The sequence below is a fragment of the Colletotrichum gloeosporioides genome (genome assembly GCF_011800055.1).
Source record: "Colletotrichum gloeosporioides strain Lc1 chromosome Unknown consensus_12, whole genome shotgun sequence".
Lineage (NCBI taxonomy): Eukaryota > Fungi > Ascomycota > Sordariomycetes > Glomerellales > Glomerellaceae > Colletotrichum > Colletotrichum gloeosporioides.
Window position 1 is genome coordinate 1,999 of NW_025544657.1, and position 20,837 is coordinate 22,835.

General features: G+C 40.4%; 5 protein-coding genes across 5 annotated transcripts; 2 read left to right on the plus strand and 3 right to left on the minus strand.

Annotated features, from left to right (window-relative positions):
- Nucleotides 1–10,689: 10,689 nt before the first annotated feature.
- On the minus strand, nt 10,690–11,486 carry GCG54_00000350 (uncharacterized protein; the record flags this gene model as incomplete). Its single annotated transcript, XM_045400490.1, has 3 exons — nt 10,690–10,739; nt 10,771–11,122; nt 11,181–11,486. The coding sequence occupies 3 exons, from the start codon at nt 11,484–11,486 to the stop codon at nt 10,690–10,692; spliced, it is 708 nt and encodes a 235-aa protein (XP_045269465.1).
- Nucleotides 11,487–12,379: 893 nt separating this feature from the next.
- GCG54_00000351 (Histone deacetylase RPD3) lies at nt 12,380–14,575 on the minus strand (the record flags this gene model as incomplete). Its single annotated transcript, XM_045400491.1, has 4 exons — nt 12,380–13,387; nt 13,436–13,977; nt 14,032–14,332; nt 14,387–14,575. The coding sequence occupies 4 exons, from the start codon at nt 14,573–14,575 to the stop codon at nt 12,380–12,382; spliced, it is 2,040 nt and encodes a 679-aa protein (XP_045269466.1).
- A 1,071-nt stretch (nt 14,576–15,646) lies between these two features.
- Nucleotides 15,647–16,789, plus strand: GCG54_00000352 (26S proteasome regulatory subunit rpn11; the record flags this gene model as incomplete). Its single annotated transcript, XM_045400492.1, has 3 exons — nt 15,647–15,712; nt 15,797–16,050; nt 16,105–16,789. 3 exons carry the CDS (start codon nt 15,647–15,649, stop codon nt 16,787–16,789), a joined length of 1,005 nt encoding a protein of 334 aa, XP_045269467.1.
- A 763-nt stretch (nt 16,790–17,552) lies between these two features.
- GCG54_00000353 (uncharacterized protein) lies at nt 17,553–18,630 on the plus strand (the record flags this gene model as incomplete). Its single annotated transcript, XM_045400493.1, has 2 exons — nt 17,553–18,455; nt 18,499–18,630. The coding sequence occupies 2 exons, from the start codon at nt 17,553–17,555 to the stop codon at nt 18,628–18,630; spliced, it is 1,035 nt and encodes a 344-aa protein (XP_045269468.1).
- Nucleotides 18,631–19,096: 466 nt separating this feature from the next.
- GCG54_00000354 (uncharacterized protein) lies at nt 19,097–19,872 on the minus strand (the record flags this gene model as incomplete). The annotated part of the gene is made up of 2 exons (XM_045400494.1): nt 19,097–19,660; nt 19,726–19,872. 2 exons carry the CDS (start codon nt 19,870–19,872, stop codon nt 19,097–19,099), a joined length of 711 nt encoding a protein of 236 aa, XP_045269469.1.
- Nucleotides 19,873–20,837: the final 965 nt, after the last annotated feature.

The window sequence follows — 20,837 nt, forward strand, 5'->3', positions numbered from 1 at the left end:
TTAAGCGTTATTATTATTCTTATATTATTATTATTATTATAAAAGAATGTTATATATTAATAAGTATCAATAAGTTAGGTATAATTATTCTCTACTAGAAGGGCTAAAATAAGAAGCTTACCTTTATTAATACTAATACTACCCCTAATACTATTAAGAAGTAATATATTAAATAATATATATATAGTATATATATTATATTAATCTACTAGCTTAAGGTATACTATAATCTATTAACTACTACTTAGTACTAAAACCCCTTATTTAATAATATTAAAGTCCTTAATATATAACTATAATAGTAAATAGATTTATTAGTATAAGGATTAATATTTATACTTATTAACTTATTAACTACTAAACTCCTTATCTTTATTAATAGCTTATTTATTAATAATACTAACTTTATATTATAGCTTAGCTTTACTATTATTCTCACTAATAAGACTCCTTTTAATAAGAATAAATTTATAATTAATAGTAATATTATTTACTTTAGTTTAATAAAGAATAAGTAAATTACTTAAAATATACTAGCTTCTAAGGTTTATAGTATAATTATTAGTATTAATATAGCTTATACTATCTCTATAACTCTCTAAATAATTACTAAATAGCTTAGTTTACCTCTAATACCTATTATTATCTATACTAACTTATACTTACTATATAAATACTTTATTAAGCTAAGTTCTATAAAGGAGAAGTATTTAATAATTAATATTACAGTTCTATAGTAGTTATATAAATACTATAAACTATATAAAATATAATATATTAATAGTAATAATAACCTTATTAACACTTTTACTAAAGTGAAGCCTAATTAATACCTTATATACTTCCTTAATATAAACTTAATAATAATATAGATAGAGGGATAAGTTATATAGGTCTAAGTAGTACTAATTACTAGTACTAGCTTAAAGTAGGATTAAGTAATAGTTATAGAGTAACTATTATAGTAGGAGTTATAAGTAATTATTAAGTAATTACTATAATTACTAGTAATTACTATAATTACTAGTAATTACTACTTTTTATATTATATATTATTTAATAACTTCTTTTTAAACTATACTATAGTTATTATTAATTATATTAATACTAATAAAAAGAGAAAGTTACTAATATTAGTAATACTAGCCTATTATAGTATTAATTAAGTTAGGCGTACTTTATATAATTAGTGATTATATAAGGTACTACCCTCTGTAATTATATAAAGGTCTAGCTACCTAGACTAAAAGGGCTTAAGGATAGTTTAGTTAGACTAAGCTAAAAGGATAGAGAACCCTATAGAGATAGGGTATAAAACCCTCTATAGCGAGAACTTAGTAAGTACTTATTAAAAAGTTAGAAAAGAAGATCTTAAAAGAAATAAGTAAAAGTAGTATAATAATATTATACTTACCTTTTAGGTACTTCTTCTATTAGTTTAACCTAACTATAGCTTATAACCTCTAAATACCTTTATAATTCTTTTACTTCTACTCTACTTTAAGAAGGTTAGTAATAATAATAGCACTATATACTTAAGTAATACCTACTAATTAAGTTAAGGAATTTATACTTAGTATTTACTAAGTACTAAGTAAAATAGTTTATATAAACCTATATAAGGAAGATAACCTTAGTAAATAATTAGAGGATAATATAAGTTAATAAGAGGAGGTAAGAAGTTATACTTTAAGTAAGGTTAGAAGCCCTAAAGAGGATAAGCTACCTATATTAAACACTTATTAAAAGAATAATAAGTATATATAGGAGAATAGGGAATATAAGACCCCTCCCTATAGATTAAATAAGCTATAAAGCTAAATATTTATAGCTACTACTAATAAGCTAGCTTAAGCTAGAAGGCTAGAGAAAGCTACTAACTAAATACTAATATAGTAGATTATAATTATAATAGCTAACTAGTATAAACTAATTACTACTATATTAAGTAACTAAGTACCTACTAAATAGTTACTAAAAATTTATAAGAAACCCCTAAACTATAATATAGCTTACCTTACTAGTAAATCTACTAGTATAGAAAGGGAAGATTAGTTTATTATAGTAGAGGAAGCTTATAAGTACTACCTTAGTTACTCTAATAGCTAGTATATTTAGTAAGCTTTAAGTGTAGTAGAGTATACTTTATAAATAGAATAGTAAACTTATTAGTAAATACTTATAAATATATTAGAGAAGTAGGTTAACTTTATATAAGAAAACTTTAGAGTTTTTATAAGAAAGTAGTATATAACGCCTAAACTTTAAAAATAAAACTACTATAATACTTTAAAGTAGTACTACTAGAAAGATAATAAGAAACCTATTATATACTAAGCTTATTAGGAGTTTATTAACTAAGCCCTTAGTAAGCTAAATATAAGTAATATAAAAGCTTATATATTCTTTTAAGGTTTTATAAAAACCCTAAAAAATAAGCTTTTTAAGTAAGACGTTAATTATATTAATACATATATTATAGCCCTATATATATAGAAACTATAGGAGATTTTAGAAAGGAGATATATAAAAAAGCCTATTAGCTATTCTAAGTCGTATAAATAACTATACTTAAGCTCTCTAAACTACCCTTATAAAAATAGCTTATAACCCCCTCAATTAGTAGACCTAAAAGAGTACTATCTAGAGACCCTATCTTAAAATAACTACTTAATAAACCTCTATATAAAGCCTAGCTTTAATAGTAAGTCCCTTAATTTTTAAGGAACCTAATACTATAATTATAAGAAATATAGGTATATATCCCCTAATTATACTAAACTATATATATAGCCTATAGGTAGTAACTAAAACCTAAACCTAAAATAGAGTAGGATTAATATTATTATAATCTCTTATATAAATAATACTAAAAACTTAGGAAATAAGTAGGCATAAAGGTAACCCTAAAGGGCATTATACTAGAAATCACCTCAGTTCCTATAAAGTAGACTATTAAAAGTTAAATAATTATACTCTAAGTATATAATAAAGTTAAACTATTAATTAATATAGATATTTATACTATAGTAAACCTTATATAAAAAGACCTTATTAAGAAACTCTCACTAAAGGAGGCTATTAGTATTATAACCTTAGAGCTAATAAACTTTTAAAGAAGACTAATACCTACTAATAAAATTTATTAGCTTACCTTCTTCTTAATTAATAGCTAAAACTACCTATAAAAGATTTAGAAAACGTTTATAGCTAGCCTATATCCTAAGGGAATAAGAGATATCCTTCTATCTAATAACTTAATAAGTAGAGAAGGTATCTATATAGATACCTATACTTATACCTAGTTATATAATTATATCTCACTCACTAAGCTAGAGGTAATAGTATAAAAGATTATAAAAAATAACTAGAAAGCCTATATAATATACTTAATAAGAGCTTTAGCTTTAAACAAAAAAGATATTAATACCTTAAGCGAAGGCTTACTAGATAAAAAGTATAAAAAGAATATCCCTAAAGAACTTAAACCCTTTATTAATATTTTTAATAAAGAAAATATAAAGAAGGTCTTTAGATTAAAAAGAGTAGTATATTATATTAAGCTAAAACCTAATAAAAAGCCCCTATATAGGCTAATATACTTTATATTAGTAGAATAGCTATAAACCCTCACTAAATATATTTAGGAAATAGAGATAGCTAGATATATCTACTACTTAACTAGCTCTACTAGGGTATTAATCCTATTTATACCTAAAAAAGATAGTAGCTTATAGTTATATATAGATTATAGAGGACTAAATAAAATTATAGTGAAGAATTAATACCTTCTACTACTAATTAGTAAGCTTCTAGATAAGCTTACTAGTATAAAGTTTATTTCTAAGATTAATTTAAGTAAGGTATATTATAGAATTATAATTAATAAAGTAGATAGATAGAAAACTATATTTAAGACCTAATATAAGCACTTTAAGTATATAGTAATACTATTTAAGCTTATAAACGCTTTAGTAACTTTCTAGGCGTATATTTACTAAATACTTACTAACTTTCTAAATACTTACTATATTATATACTTAAATAATATCCTAATCTATTTAGATATTAGAAAATAGTATACTAAAAACCTCTATATAGTCTTATATCACCTAAGGGCTACTAAGCTATTTATAAAACTAAAAAAGTATAACTTCTACTAAATAGAAGTAGATTTCCTTAGGTTTTATATTACCTAAGATAGTATTAAAATAGACCTAAATAGAGTCTAAGTAGTTACTAAATAGCTAATACTAAAATCTTTTAAGGATATCTAAGTTTTCCTTAACTTTTATAACTTTTACTATAAATTTATTACTAGATACTCCTATATTATAGCTCCTATAAATAGTACGCTAAAAGGAAGTTAAAATAGTATAAAGTTAGAAGTTTTTATTTAGATAGAAGAGATATAAACTATATTTAAGATACTTTAGAAAGTATTTACTAAAACTTTAATATTAAGATACTATAACCTAATACTAAAAACTAAGGTTAAAACTAATACGTCTACTTAAGTAGTATCTAATATACTTTTATAGAAATATAATACTATTTAGTACTTAGTAGCCTTCTAGTTAAAGAAACTTTTAAATATAGAAAGATGCTAAGCTATAAGGTAATAAAAGCTCCTCACTATTATAAAAAACTTAGATTACTAAGCATAATATCTCTAAAAGCTCTCTAAGAAATTCTTAATACTTATAAACTATATAATACTAAAGGGGGTACTTATTATACCTATATATAATATTTATAGAAGGCTTATATAATAAGTCTACTACCTATTAGTATTTAATTTTAAAATCTAATATAGATTAGGAGTTACTAATCTAATAGATAGACTATTATAATACCCTAATTATATAATAGAAGACTCTAAGGTAGATAATATACTCCCCACCTTTAGGAAGAAGCTAGGACTTATTAGTTAACTATTAGTAATAACTTACTAATATATTACTAAGCTTAAAGGAACTATAGTTACTATAAGAACTTATATTTAGGCTATTTAGTAAAGTATATAAGAACCTTATTAGAAGACTAGCTCTAAAGTTAAGGGATCTTTACCTTTAGGTTAGTACTACTTCACGAAAAGTATTAATAAGTTACTACGTTAAAGTATATATATTAGTATTATTACCTACTTAAAATTATATATAGATACTATACTAACTACTTTATAAGAAGATAGTAATATATTAAAGGACTTAGGGGGAGCTAGGATTACTATACTAGAGTAGTATATCTTATATACTATAATAAGAGAGCTTATTTAGGATAAAATAGTATATATATTATAACTAAGTATAAATCTTAAATAGATAGTTAGAGGACTATAAGCTAAAAACTACTTCTATAGAGAACTTATAGCTAAGGTTTACTAAGATACTAGGGAATATTAAGAGTACTAACTTAATAAGAATAATATCTTTTAGTTTAGAAGAAGACTTATTATCTTAGAAGAGGGATCCCTCTACTATAAAATCTTAAAAAACTACTATAATACGCTTAGATTAGGGTATATAGGGGTAAATAAGATAGTAAAGCTAATCCTATAAAAATTCTATTAGCTATACCTAATAGAGGATATATAGTAATATATCGCTAAGTGCTTATAATATTAAGGAGTATATATACTATAGTATAAGCTATATAGACTACTATAAATACTAGAATTACTAGTATACCTATTTTAGTAGATTTCTTTAGACTTCTTAACTAGCTTACTAAAAAGTTATTAAAACGATAGGATTATATATAATATAATCCTAATAGTTATATATTAAATAATTAAAGTAGTATAATTTCTAGTAATAACTAAGTAACTAAACGCTATAGGTTTAGTGAGGATCTTATACTAAGAGATTAAATATTAATATAGTACGCTTAAAGCTATTATTAGTAATTAAAATAAGTTAATTACTAGCTAGTTCTAATAAGACTAAACTAAAGCTTAAAATATAGAAGGGTATATCTCTACTATATAGTATTTATAAATAGATAGCTAAACTAAAAGAATATATTAAACCCTAACTATATACCTCTTAAAGTTTAATAAAAGCTTATATAACTAGTAAGTAATATAGCTAGTTAAAACTAAATTCTCTTATAATAATAGTAGATATACTACTATTAGTATATTACTATTTAAGGCTCTTATAGGTTACTATTTTTAAATAATTAATTACTACCTATTAGGTATTAAAATTAAAACCTAAAGGGTTAATAAAAAGCTTAAGAAGCTAATAGAGGTTTACTAAAGGATAGCTAAGAATTAGTAATATATAATAGAAGTATAAGCTAAAAATATAAATACTAAAAAGAAGGTATAATTATATAAAGTTAGAGATATTATAGGGCTTTTAATAAAGAACTTCTATTTTATAAAAAGTTAGTAAAAACTCACCTTATAATTTATTCTTATACTAATTATAGAGGTTATAAGCCTTAATACCTATAAAGTATAGCTTTTAGAAAAATATAATAGGGTATATAATATCTTCTTAGTCGCTTTATTAAAGCTATAGTATAGCTAAAAGCTTATTAAAAGATAGTTTCTAGACCTAGAAGAGGACCTTAAAGAATAGGAAGTTAAGGATATTATATTATAAAGAGATATACTAGTAAGCCCCCTATATTTAGTTAAGTAGAAAGGCTAGCTAGTAGAATATAACACCTAAAAGCCTAAAGAATACTTAGTAAACACTTTGTAAATCCTTATAGGATTTAAGAAGTAATAGTATAAGTTATACTATAAATAGGATAATAAGTAGTATAGAGAAATAAGGAAAAGTTAATTAACTATAGAAAGATCTACTAAAAACTACTAAGAATTATCCTCTAAGTTGCTTAAATCCTCACTAATACTATTACTATTAGGACTAATATCTATATTATTCTTACTATTACTACTCTCACTCTCTAATAACTTATCCTCCTCCTTAAAGCTAATAAGATTCTTATAAATACTTATAGAGGAGGCGCTAATATCCTTATAAGTATTAGGTTAGGAAGTAAAGCTAGAGCTAATATATTTAAGGATTATAACTAGGGTGTACTTATAAGAATTATAAAATATCTAAGAAACTTAGACCTTAGAGGGATCTTAAATAAGTAAATTAGATATATAAAAGTTATTACTTAAGAGATACTTCTCTAGGATATTATTAAGCTTATTAAGGAACTAAGTTTAGTTAAAAATATAGCTCTTATCTTAGAAGTATTAAAGTAGGGTATTCTTAAGTTAAAGATAAGTTTACTTAATAAGGTCCTTATCCTTCTTTTAGTAAGTATTTTATAAAGAAACTATTAACTATTAAAAAAAAACCTAATCTAAAAGATTATATACTTTAAGCTAAATCTTAAAATATACTTAAGCGTAGTTAGTAGTAGTCTCCTTAGTATTTATCTATAGTAATTAGTTATTATACTACTTAGAGTTAAGCTAAAACTTAGTAAGGTTTACTAACTACTTATAGAGTAATAAGAGAAGCGTCTAACTATTTATAATTATAATATATATATAGTAGATCTTATACTAATAATACTTATTAGCTTTAATCTAAATAGTATAGTATTTTACTTAGTTCTAGAAGATTTAAGTACTATTAACTAAGTAGTTAGAGATCTAGTTATACTAATAGTTAGTTTAATACTTTAGTAAAAAGTTACTAAACACTTACTTTATAATACTTAATACTATATAAATAATATATTTAGTAGGTAGTATTACCTATATTAATATAAGTATATACTACTCTAGTAGTTTAGTAAAGCTATAAAGCGTAAGAGATATAAAGCTTATTACTACTTAATTAGTTATACTAATAAGTACTACTATTCTTCACTAAGTTATTAGGCTTATATAATATTAGAATATAAGTAATTAAGGTCTTAGTACTTATAATAATTAGATATAAAAGTAGTATTAAAAGGAGAAAGCTTTATAAAAGCTTAATAAAGCCTTATAAAATATAAAAGTTATTATAATATAATATAATAAGGAGGAAGAAAAAGAAACTAACCCTAAATAGGAAAAAAAGTACTACTTTATAGATAGATATAAGGTATTATTAAATAATTAAGGAGGTAACTATAACTTTAGATAGTAAGAATAGTAGTTATTTACTATAGTAAATACTACTAAAAGTAAGAAAGTAAATATAGTAAATTAATAATAGTAGTTACTATCTAATATTCTAAATAACCTTATAATATACTTATTTTAGAAAGGGGATAAATAGAATAAAAAAATAAAGTTATTATAAAACTATTATTTAGAAAGAGTTTACTAAGTAAAGAATAAAATATCTATAAATAAAGAATATAAAACCTATTAAAGATAATTTCTTTTTTTAAGGAATAAAAGAGATCTCTAATAAAATCCTATTTAGTAAATAATATAACTCTAAGAGTAGGATTATAGGACCTATAGAGATAATAATAGTACTAAGAGATAAAGAAACCTTAGTAAATATATAGTAGATAACTACTATATAGATAATAGAGATAACTTATAATAATAATAGTAATTATAAAAAACTTATTATAAATAATAGAGGTTCTTACTTACTACTAATCCTATTCTATAATAAGGACTACTATAATTAGAAAGGGGATAATTATAAAGGTCTAGTTACTTAGACTAAAAGAGCTTAGGGATAGTTTAGCTAGATTAAACTAAAAGGATAGAGAACTCTATAGAGATAGGGTATAGAACCCTCTATAGTAAGGATTTAATAAGTACTTACTAAAGAATTAGAAAAGAAGATCTTAGAAGAAGTAAGTAAAAGTAGCGTAGTAATACTATACTTACTTTTTAGGTGCTTTTTCTATCAATTTAACCTAACTATAGCCTATAGCCCCTAAATACCTTTACAGATTAATGCTGCGATTATAGCTGCTACCTCTAATGCAGTTAACTACATACATATCACCACTAACGTAGTCAATATAATACGATATTTACTGCCCACAGTGACCCTTACCAGCTAGCTGGTCCTGTGAGACCAACAATTATGTCCAGAGGTCTTGAATGCTTTAGAGGGGAAATCCATCCGTAAGGGATGTCTTCATGAGACAAACAAGCATCGTTCCATGCTAGGAATGTCGAGCTGCCAATTTCTGTCGACCCGAAAAAGCGTTTGACAAGACAGGCAAGTTCTGCATTCTCGATGCCCGGCGAGTCGGCTTGGTGCGCATGCTTGAGGACTTGATGCCAAATATAGTAGGGACGGCCTGCAGCTCTTGCCCTTCGGAGTCGTGCGAAACATCGTTTGTCTGATGGTTGACGCTTAGGGGTAGCATGCGGATGTTTTCCTACTCTTGGGCGTGGTGACGATGATTGTGATGATGTCGATGATGGCGGATTCCAGAATAAGGTTTCGACCAAAAACTTAAGAGAAGAGGTTGCAACATGACGGTGCGCTTCCGTAATGCTATGCTGATCTTTGTTTTCGATATATTCCCTTGCAGATAAGTGACAGAAACGCCATATTCCTTCATGAACAAGCAAGCCACCACAGATGCTAATAATCTGTGAGTCATCAAGTTCGTTATATGGTTCAGCTCCGTTGGAAGCGGACCCCAGTTGCATGGCAAGCGACAGCTCCGCTGTGTAAAGAGGTTCAAATGCACAAAGCACCCACAAAAACGCACGCTGGGCCATCTGTGTTCGCGCCAATGGCATATCTTGGATCTGCCCCCAGACGACGTCGTATGCAGCTTCTAGTCCTTTTGGGGCTGTCTCAAGGTGGGTTGATATGGTTGATGCGTCCCAGCAAGTCAACCTTTTAAGTTGTCGAATCTGCAGAGACGCCCACTGGAACATACCCTGGCTCTTATGTCGTAAGAGATATTGGAGTCTTAGCTGAACTTCAGGACTCAACTTGTTCCATCGATGATCTGGAGACATTTCATGTCGAACAAACATGGAGATATCTTCCTCATTGTCTGTCGCTTGAATCTCGACAGTGGGTTGAGACCGGAAGTGACTCTCTATATCGTCGTCAGTCCGACTTGAAAGCAATATTCGAAGGTTTCCGTTGTCTCGAGCCAGTTCGTCCAAGGCGGTCATTATCTCCCATCTGCTGTCTCTTTCACACTCATCGAGAGCGTCGAGTATGATGGTGGTTTTAGAGTAATCTTTGATGACCTCTCCTATGAGACTTTTGCAAGTAGATACGTCAAACGTCATACCTTTGCGTTCAAGCTCATTTGGGAGGTCAAGAAGGTTCGGATGGATGATGCCGCATCGATCATCTGCTCTGACATTGGCTGACAGTTGTCGCAATATGCTGCGAAGGACGTCTTGGGGATTTCTTCGATCTGGAATATCTCTTCTGTAGTAGAAAAATGCTACTGCTTCGTTGTTCTCGGCGTTATCGATGCAATAGTCAATGACCTTTGACACAAGGAACGTCTTCCCTGCGCCAGCTACGACATGTTAGCCAGAAGATAGCGAGCGGGTGGTACACATACGAATGCCGTATACGACAGTAACTTCAGATTCTCCTTCGATCCATCGCAAGAATTCCTTTCTCTTCAAAATCCAGTCGCAAGTGCCGGATGTCCTCCTGTGGCTGATCTCTTGGTGTTGTGCATGAAACCGGATGCTTGAAATCTCCCTGAGAGTCTCAAGTTGTTTGTTTTTGTCCATTTGAACGAGAACTTGGCTGAGTTTGTCGTTCAAGTGACGAAGAGAGGATGAGCAATGCTCTTGTAAATCCAAACTTGTACTGAATGATCGTTGATACGAGATGTGCCCACACGCATCTCGGTAGTGGACGGCCTGGGTATAAAGCTTCTTCAAATCTTGCAAAACGTCTCCCGGCTTGGATGAGTTGACCACAACATCTATCGTGCGACTAGCTCTACGCTTTTCGAACCAGACGGCGCAAAACTTAAGTGCGCTCAGAACACCGGAGTAAAGCTTGATGACTTCATTGCGCAATCTGTCAAGAGACTGCTCAGCAATCTTATTTTCGTCTGGTACTCCATCAAGGCGCATGGAATTGGGTGTATAGAGCGACTCTAAGACCTGACCGGTAAAGAGGAAGTGCGGGATCCATGCGAGAATCTCAATAACATCGTCATCGTAATTATGTTTGGCTACTGCAATCTGTCGATGTTATTAGCTTCTTTGAAGCATACTACAAGTACACGGCAAGCTGATTCACCTGTAGAACAAATCGGAAAGCCGCCCACGGGAGAGCTGCATGGACAGGGTCGAACGAGGAGATGACATCGCCGACACTCTTGAAAGTGTCCAGCCATTTGACTATGTTGTCAAAACACTTCCTCTGTCCACCGCGGCTTTTCCCCAGCTCCTTCTTCTTGTTTCTTGTCTGATGGATGATTTCATCAATTTGCTGGGCTGGTGTGAGGCTCAGTTGCTCTGGACGCCCCAGGGCATCAAACCACTCTTTTTCGTCTTCCGAGAGGGCATCACGAGCCTTGACCCAAAGGTTTGGCGGCTCACACATTTTTCCGGCAGTTTTTGGGAGCTGCTGTTTGATAGGAGAGACGCCCCAGAATGTCACCATGAAGTTTTTGTTTCTGACAGCTCAGCAGCTCAGCCCGGCCAATGAAACACCCGATGCGGGCTGTGAGGCAGCAAGATGCAGGTCGCTGAGAGTGGTCAGGCCCCTGGCCAACAAAATACGGCCGTTGTGCGCTAGCCTTTTGGTGAAAACTGTTCCCACTCAGACTTAGCTGTTTGGTTGCAGTGCGGGATGGTGGGAAGGCGAGGTCGTGACGGGGCGAAGTAGGAGAGGCGAGCAAAGCGACTGGCGAACTGCCTTGTATGCGATTATTGTTCCTTCCATTTAATTGACGGGCTTCGGGCTGGGAAGGCTTCGTCCCACGAGGATACCTTGGCTGAGCGGATACTGCTATGACGACCACCTTCCTCCATTCTTTCGTGAAGGGCAGGAGCTGAACGGTGGCTCACTCGGTAAGGACGCAGAGACTCGGAATCCTTGATGACGGCGTTGCCTCGACTCGGTTTGTTGATTCATGGGAGATTTCATGCTGCGAGCTACGTGCGGTAGGAGATACAGAACTTTAGCAAGATATTAATCGGAATCACTAAAAAAATGACTGCTGCGCCCTGGCTTCTATGATACAGTCAACGGAGACTATGCCGCCGACAAAGGTAATGGAGCAAAAGAGAGTATCACCAGAAAAAACAAACAAGACAAAAGCAAGATCATGACCCCTCAGAAGGTTACATGCCGATCCCTGGAAAAGCCACCCGTTCCTGAACGCCCTATGCTTGGCCTCTTTTTCTTTTCTTCTCAGCACGTGCCCAACATATCTCTCTGGCATCTCGTCATTGCATGCGGCATTTTGATGCGTCGTTAGGGGACAAGTTACCCTACTCCTTGTCCGCTGGCTTGTCTTCGGGCTTCTCGTCCACATCCATCTTGTCTTCTTCGGGTTCCGGTGCCTTCTCTTCTGGCTTCTCGGTGGTCTCCTTCTCCTTCTCGGCAGACTCCTTCTCCTCGCTAACCGGCTCTTCCGCAGTAGGCTCCTTGACTTCGGCCTTCTCCGGCTCTGCAGCCTCGGGTTCTTTGCTGGCTTCTTTCTCAGCCTCCTTTGCAGGTTCCTTAGCAGCTTCCGTGGATTCCGCAGCCTCTGCCTTGTCAGTCGCCTCTGTCGCGGCAGGCTCAGCTGGCTCGGCGGATGGTTTGCGGGATGCGGGTTTATCTTCCTTGTCCTCCTTTTCGGCCACCTTCGCGGGTTCCGCCTCGGTCTCCTCCTTCTTGATGGTGGTTGTGGGCTCGTCAGCATCGACGCTGTCTTCCATGCCGACATCTCCATCGCCATCGATGACCTCCTTGGGAGCTTCAGGAGCAGTCTCCTTTTCGGCAGCCTTCTCCGATGACTCCTCTGTGTCGACGGGGTTCTCGAGGGTAATATCGGCGTCGACAATCGGCTCGGCGTTGGGGGCCTCCTCGTCGGCGGCTCCATTGACGGGCGACGCAGCGCTGCTGTTGGCTTCGGCCTCCTTTTGTTTGAAGTCGCGGAACGTTCGCTTCTTTGCGTTACGAGGGCGCGTGATGCCGTTTGCCTGCTCCATGTCTTCGTCGTCGCTGTCTTCGAAGTCGGCCTCGTTGTTCGTGCGCTGTTCCCAGCGGCGTTGCGTCATGCGCTCGTCGGGGTGCTCGTCGTCGTCCAAGTCGTTCAACTCGGCCTCCTCTTCATCCGTCATGCCACCAGGCAGTGGTTGGCGAGGCACATCCTGCATCTGGACGGAGGGAACGGGCTGTGTGTGTCGCAGGTTGTCGATGACGGCAGCCTTGATCTTTTCGAGGTATTCGAAGCTGTTGGAATTCTCCATGTTTGAGGGTCGGACGTTCAGCTCGAAATCGGGCGCATAGTACTAGGAACAGTCAGCCATGTTACAGCGACGGCATTACAGAGAACCCACTTCGTAGTATTCATTGTAAGGTAGCGTCCTGGGCAGGTGCTTGCCGACAAGAACACCAGTCTCATATGCCCAAGTACGGGCGACGTTACGCATGGTGTAGCCACCACCGCCAAGAACAAGGGTGGGCAACCCGAAGCTCTTGACGTATCCGACGCAGTTGGCATGGCCCTCCATGCTGAGGTTGAAGCAACCCAAGCGGTCTCCACTGAGACTGTCACCACCGCATTGGAGAACGACAGCCTCGGGCTGGTAGAACTTCATGACGTGTTCGATAACGGGTTCGAAGATAGACTTGTATGAGTTGTCGTCGATACCATCGCGGAGGGGGAAGTTGACGGCATAGTACTTGCCGGTGCCGATGCCGATGTCGCGCAACTCACCAGTACCGGGGAAGTATTCGCCGTACTTGTGGAAGGAGACGGTCATGACACGGTCGGTGGTGTAGAAGGCCTCCTCGACACCATCTCCGTGGTGGACGTCAATATCGATGTAGAGGACGCGCTTCTTGAATCGAAGGAGTTCGAGGATACCGAGGACAATGTCTGTGGGCTGTTAGCTGGCACGCGTCGCGGGCATGCTAGGATGGTCTTGTGTACCATTGACGTAACAGAAACCACTGGCTTCGCTCTTCTTGGCGTGGTGGAGGCCACCAGCCCAGTTGACGGCGATGTCGCACTTTTGGCGGTTGAGGCGGGCGGCGCCCTCCATGCTGCCACCAGCGCTGATGCCACAGAACTCGAAGAGGCCGTCAAAGACGGGACAGTCGTCGCCGACGTTGTATTTGCCTTGCTCCTTCTGATACGCGTCCATGTTGTCGGGTGTGACCTTTTGCAGGAAGTCGATGTACTCGTCCGTGTGGAACTGGGTCATTTCACCCCTAGTCGCAGGCTTTGCGCGCTACAAGAGACAAGTTAGCAGCTATCGCGTCGGTTTCGCGGGCGCTTGACGTACGTAGATCTCCATGTTCTTGAACAGGTCGTAGTGCATGATCAAACTGTGGGCAAGGCGAATGCGGTGCGGCTTCATGGGGTGACCGGTAACGTAGGCATAGTTGCCAATGTCGGAGTCGTAGAAATATGCGACCTTCTTTGGGGACGACGAAGACCCATTGGCCAGGGCCACCGATCCGAGAGGTGACATGGCGTCGGTCGTTGGGGATATTCTGTGGTTGTGTAGTATATTCGATCGATCGTGATGATTGGAATTTGGTGGTGGAGTGACTGTGGTGGAGGGAAGGATGGGAAAGGCGAGCGAAGGCTGCGCGTGGGCGTGGAAGCTCTGATCGGCTCGGCCCCAGATTTCCCAAGGCTGGGTGCACCGAAAAAGTCAGGCCAATGGACGAGCCGGATGACAGGCCAGGGGTGCAGGCCGCTGGAGGAGCTTTTCGTCCAATGAGGTAATTGGATCACTCGGTGGTGAGGGACGGCAGGTGAGATATTCCGACCAACAGTGTTGTTTGATTCGTCAGCAGCAACTAGGAGGTGCCAGCCGGCATCGCCCAATCATCGTCGCCGGTGGGGAGGCGGCAAGATGCTGACGATGGAGGGGCTGAAAGGTACATTACCGGAAGGAGCAGAAACAATATCAGGCATTCTGTTCATTTTCATAAGAGAGAATGGAGCTGACATCTATCAGACTTACCCCACTTACTTGTTTCTTATTCGAATTTGCGATTTTGGTTTGGTCTCGTTGCGATTGTTACTTTAACCCAGAAGCATGGCTCCGGATGAAGCAGGCGGTGTGACAGGGGCCCGGTCCATGTTTGAATGCAGCTCGCCTGTGGCTTTGCGAAGGTGATAAGCCACAACCCCTCGCACTTGGTACTTCGACATTGTCACTTAACAAGCGAAACACGACGCGCAATAAGCTCAAAATGTTATTTGAAGTCAAATTTTCCCTTTTCTGATTCAAATTATTTGACTTTCATAGTAAATTTAACGAGAACAATTGATCAAAAAATACCAGCGCCACGGCTACACGTGACTGTTTGTCAGCTGTGCGGTACGTACCGGACCGGGCTAGCTCCGCCGGGTCCTTTTTCGCCAGGCTGCTCAGAGCTGTCGTCAACAACTCACGAGCCAGCTGCTTCCATCCAACTCCATCACCTCAACCGCCTCCCTCCGCACCCTCTACGAACGAACACCTCCCAACCCGCGACACCTCCAATCCGAATCCTCCACCAATTCCCTTCATCATACATAGACCATCATAATGGAGCGCTTCCGCAACATGCTCCAGTCCCAAGGCCTCGGTGGCCTGGGCAGTCAGCCCGGAACGGTAAGAGCATCCCACCTTCTGAAGCTACCAGGATAGCTCCGACGACAGCATCGCCCTCGACCACGTGCTGACTTTTGAATGCAGGACAACACACAGCTCATCGACAACTCCGAGACCGTCTACATCTCTTCCCTCGCCCTCCTCAAGATGCTGCGACACGGCCGCGCTGGTGTTCCCATGGAAGTTATGGGTCTGATGCTGGGAGAGTTCGTCGACGACTTCACGGTGCGCGTGGTGGATGTCTTTGCCATGCCTCAGAGCGGTACCGGTGTTAGTGTAGAGGCCGTCGACCCTGTCTTCCAAATGAAGATGATGGACATGTTGAGACAAACCGGAAGGTAGGAATGCACCTCGACGCGACCTCGAAGCCATTACTGACTAGCAATCGACAGACCTGAAGCCGTCGTCGGCTGGTACCACTCCCATCCTGGTTTCGGCTGCTGGCTTTCCTCCGTCGATATCAACACCCAGCAGTCTTTCGAGCAGCTGACCCCCCGCGCCGTCGCCGTTGTCGTCGACCCAATCCAATCCGTCAAGGGCAAGGTCGTGATTGACGCCTTCCGCCTCATCAACCCCCAGTCGCTCATGCTTGGTCAAGAGCCTCGTCAGAGCACAAGTAACTTGGGACACCTCAACAAGCCCTCAATCCAGGCTCTGATTCACGGCCTTAACCGACACTACTACTCGATTGGCATCAACTACCGGAAGACGGCACTGGAGGAGAACATGTTGATGAACTTGCACAAGCACGTCTGGACCGAGGCGTTGGAGATGAACGACTTCAGGGCCGAGGCAGACTGCAACAAGGAGCGTCTGGAGCGTCTCGTCAGCCTGGCCGAGGGCTATGAGAAGCGCGTCAAGGAGGAGACGGAGCTCACCAAGGACCAGCTCAAGACCCGCTACGTCGGCAAGCTCGACCCCAAGAAGCATCTGGAGGACGTCGGCCAGCAGTTGATCGAGGACAACATCGTTTCCGTGTCGAGACAGATGATCGACAAGGAGGCGACGATGCCCAAAAAGGACGGTGCCAAGGGCCAATCAAACGGCGATTCGATGGACGTGGAGGAGGAGTTGTGAGTGGAAACGGGCCACAATTCGGGGGCGGTCCAGAGGCGGGATACCAGGACTTTACCGGAACTGTACGATTAGGCGTTTGGGTGGTTGGGAACGCAACGACTAGAGACCCCGCCAGGCATAAGACGAACGATTTTACAAAACCAATTGCATCGGATTGAAGAATAACCGCCGTGGTCGAGATGGTTATGGACGGTTCTTTGTTCATCAACAAGTCCCAGTTCTGATATTCCCCGCTCTTCTCTCGTGACTGACAATGGTCCAGAACAACGTAGAATCGCTACTATTACTCCATTGTCCAGAGACAGCGACAGTGCTCAGACTCAAGCAGTGGACGGGTATCTCTTAAGCTTTTACTTATATCGTGTACAGCACCAACTTGACCATGACAGAGACCAAATCAAATCGCGAAAAGCGTCACTGCAATCTTCGGCAACAAGCACTTCGTCAAGTACCCCTTCTCCGGAATCCCTCAGACGTCCACGGGATGCGACGTCGCCATCGTTCAAATACCCTCAGCCGTCTCTTTTGTCTCCCTCGTCTTCGGCGACCTAGCCAGGCCAGCGAAGATCATTCCACCAGATCTGCTACACAGTCTCCAGGCAACGACCGCGTGAAAACCTCAACCATCTCTCGCGCTGAGAAGATCAAAGCTTTCAGCCTGCTTCCGATCCCTCCATACTGGCGATACAAACGGCGCCCTCCTCTACCCTCACCCAGGTCTGACTACAGCTACCAAGCTTTCTTACTAGAGACCTCCACAATCATGCAATATGCTCCATCTATCGCAGACAGCCAGTACACCGATGTCTCTCTCCCTCCATCGCCGCCTCTTCGCATGTCCAAGTCAACCTTATTCGAAGTACTCCACCATATCGGGCATGCCTTCTCCCACGTGCAGTACGCCGTCTGCGGCACGGCCGCCATGGTGGCCTTCGACTTTGACAGACGCAAGCCCACGCACGTCAGCATCGTCTGCCCGTCCCACACTAGAGACGTGCTGGCTTCATGGGCTGTGGCCGGCGGCATGGCTTTGTACCCATCCAAGCCCAACGAGATTGGCGTCCCTGTTGACGGAGACACGTGGATGATCCAGGTCAAGTACCTCGAGACGGATGACAACCATAGATTCGAACGCCTGGACGCTTATCACTTCAATTTTGGGTGTGATGATGTTACCACGGCGGTCTTGACTCCGGCAGCTCAACTTGAACAGATTGCCCAGGTGTACATCAACCCGCGGTATAACCAGAGTTGGCGGTACAAGGAGAGGTTAGGGAGTGATGCCATCTGGCTACTCGAGCAGATGTGTAAGCAGGACGTGGACAGAGTCGGTATGGATTTGAGGCATGCGAACATCCCGACGATTAGGGACCAGAGGTTTTGGCTTGTGTTCACCACGGCGCACCCGGAGAGTATAGGGTTGTTTTACGATGCTGGGTTGAGAGATGAAGAGGAAGAGGTGAGTGGCAGCGGATGGGGAAACCGAGAGGAGTATGAACAGCAGCGTAAGCAAAACCATGCACATACGCAAGAGTATGAACAAGACCATGCGCACACGCAGGAGTTCGAGCAGTATGAGCAGGAGTACGCGCACGAGTATGAGCAGGAGTATGAGCGGGAGATTGAGCAAGAGTATGATCAGGATCAGGGCCCTGAGCAGGAGCAGGTACGAGTCCAATCGCCAGTGTCGCCGCATGATCCACCTCCAGAGCAACCCCGACACAGAAATGAGAGCGGGCGTTCGAGACGCAGATCATCTCGGGTCCGTTCCCGCTCCCGCACTCGCACCGACCATGGGCCTCGCCGCCGGCGACGACCCTCTGACCATGGGCCGATCTTGACCCGGGCGGAAGAGAGACGGGTTGCCATGGATAGAGCACGAGCTCGGGGCCAGGTCAGACGGCGCAGCTCGCAAGAGCCGAACAAGTTTTCTTTGAGCAGTGCTCTCGATAGCTTGCTTGTTGGTGGACATCGGGATGGGTACAGAAGATGATCGCTTGGTAAGTTCACTTGTTGACTTGTTGGAAGATGCGCGATTGGGAAATGCTTTTGACTGAAGTCGTCTGATTGTTTTACCTCTGATTGAGGTTTCGCTGTGTAAATGATTCTACAAAGGAGATGATTCCGAATCCCCTTTCTATTGTTTACGCCCGCCTTTGATCATCCTGTTCCTGTACATGATCCCCTTTCAGAAAACCCGCTTCGCTGGTATAACAAATGAAACAATCCCTTCCAGTACCCGCCGCCCTGATTCCCCGCGAATTGCTCCGCACATGTTCATCATCATCTATCCCGTCTATTATCCAATTACTGTCTTCCGTATCCGTGCTGGGTGTACTGCTGTCCGTATGTCTGCTGAGGGTATGCCGGCTGGTACGCCTGCTGCTGCGCATACTGCTGCTGTTGCTGCTGGTGCGTGTATCCCTGGGTCTGCTGTCCGTAGGCCGCGGTCGCGTACCTCTGCTCGTCGCCGTTCTTCCTCTGCTCGCGGCGCACCTCCTGGATCTGCACGCTCTCGACGCTCTGGTCCTCGCAGCGGCTCTCGAGGGGCGCGGCGTCGTGGCCCATGGCGCCGCGGCGGACGCCGTTCTTCTTGAAGTAGCGGAAGTCAAGCCAGGCGATGATGGTGGCGTAGCCGGCGATCATGGACAGCAGGATGCCGAGGACGACGACGACCCAGCCGATGGTGCAGGAGGTGCCGATGCAGGACTGCTGGGTTTGGGATTGGATGCCCATGTAGACGACGGCGGCCCAGAAGACGATCTCCATGGCGTTGAGGATGAGGTTGGCCTTGAGCGAGGCCCAGCGGTGGAGGGCGGGAACGTGTTCGGTGAGGACTTGGTAGAGGATGATGGCGAGCGACTTTGCGGACTGTGGGGAGGGAGAGTGTTAGTTGGGTGTTGGTTTGGGGGTGGGGATGGTGGGAGGAGGCTTACCATGCCCAGTGCCATCGTGCCTGATCTACCCCTGGGACGGTTCGGCATGAAGATGCGTGCTACTGAGAGACCGAGGGCCGCTGCTACGAGGAGGAGCTGGACCATGTGGATGGGGAACTTGAGTTTGCTGGAGAAGAGGGCGTTCATCTTGGCGGTGTTGGTGTTGGTGATGTTCGAAATGGGGTCAGGGTGGGTATCCTGTTGGTGTTGAGGGTATTCAAGATCGGTGATGTTCGGATATCAGACTCTTGCAAGGCAAATGGGAAAATTGGAAGATTTATGAATTAGAAATCTTGAGCCTTGAGTCTTGTAGACTGGGTTGAGTTGTTTTATCTTGAGTGTCTTGGTGTTCTTCCCAAAACATCAACCCATCGCCGGGCCTCACGGCCGTCTATATACCAAGACGAATTCCGCATTGCATCTTTCCACGTATTCGGTAGAGTTTGATACCGCAATTCCCATTACACCGGGCCTTTTCGCTCGTCAATCTCCAGGGAACAAGCACAGCCATCAGCCGCAGCCTCTTTTTCGGCGGGTTTGCGGGCTGGCTGGAACGGATCTTCTCACGCACAATTTGCTGTGGTTCTGTTTCGGTCTCGGTTTTTAGGGGGCGGGTTGGGCAATTGTGGTTATCTTACGCAGTAATACAAACAAGGCCAGACACTCACTGCGTTGGCGCTAATACTGGATAACGTGCTTGTTCTTCTCCCTGGCCCTGCACGAAGTGGGAACACAGCCCCAAAAATGGTCTCTTCGGTCTCGGTTTCCCACGCATAAGCCACCGGCCGAATTGATAGCACTAACATCTAAGCATACGCGTATCCACTGAATAGAGTTAACCCATGGATGGTCTTCTCCCCCTACTGACGGGTCTGCCCTTCATCGACTCATTCTTCGAATACTGAGATTTTTTCTCATGTCTGACGGGCTCCACAATTTCCCGCCCTGTCCGTCTGTCAGAACTTCACTGCCGCCTGCCAAGACGAGGTGACACGCCAGCAGCGCCAGCAGGCTAGGCCCAGGCTTCTGGAACGACCGCACACTCTCACACGCGCACCCCTGACGGGCCCCGTTTTCTGGGCTTTGGCGGGCAACAGATTGGCGCGGAGTAT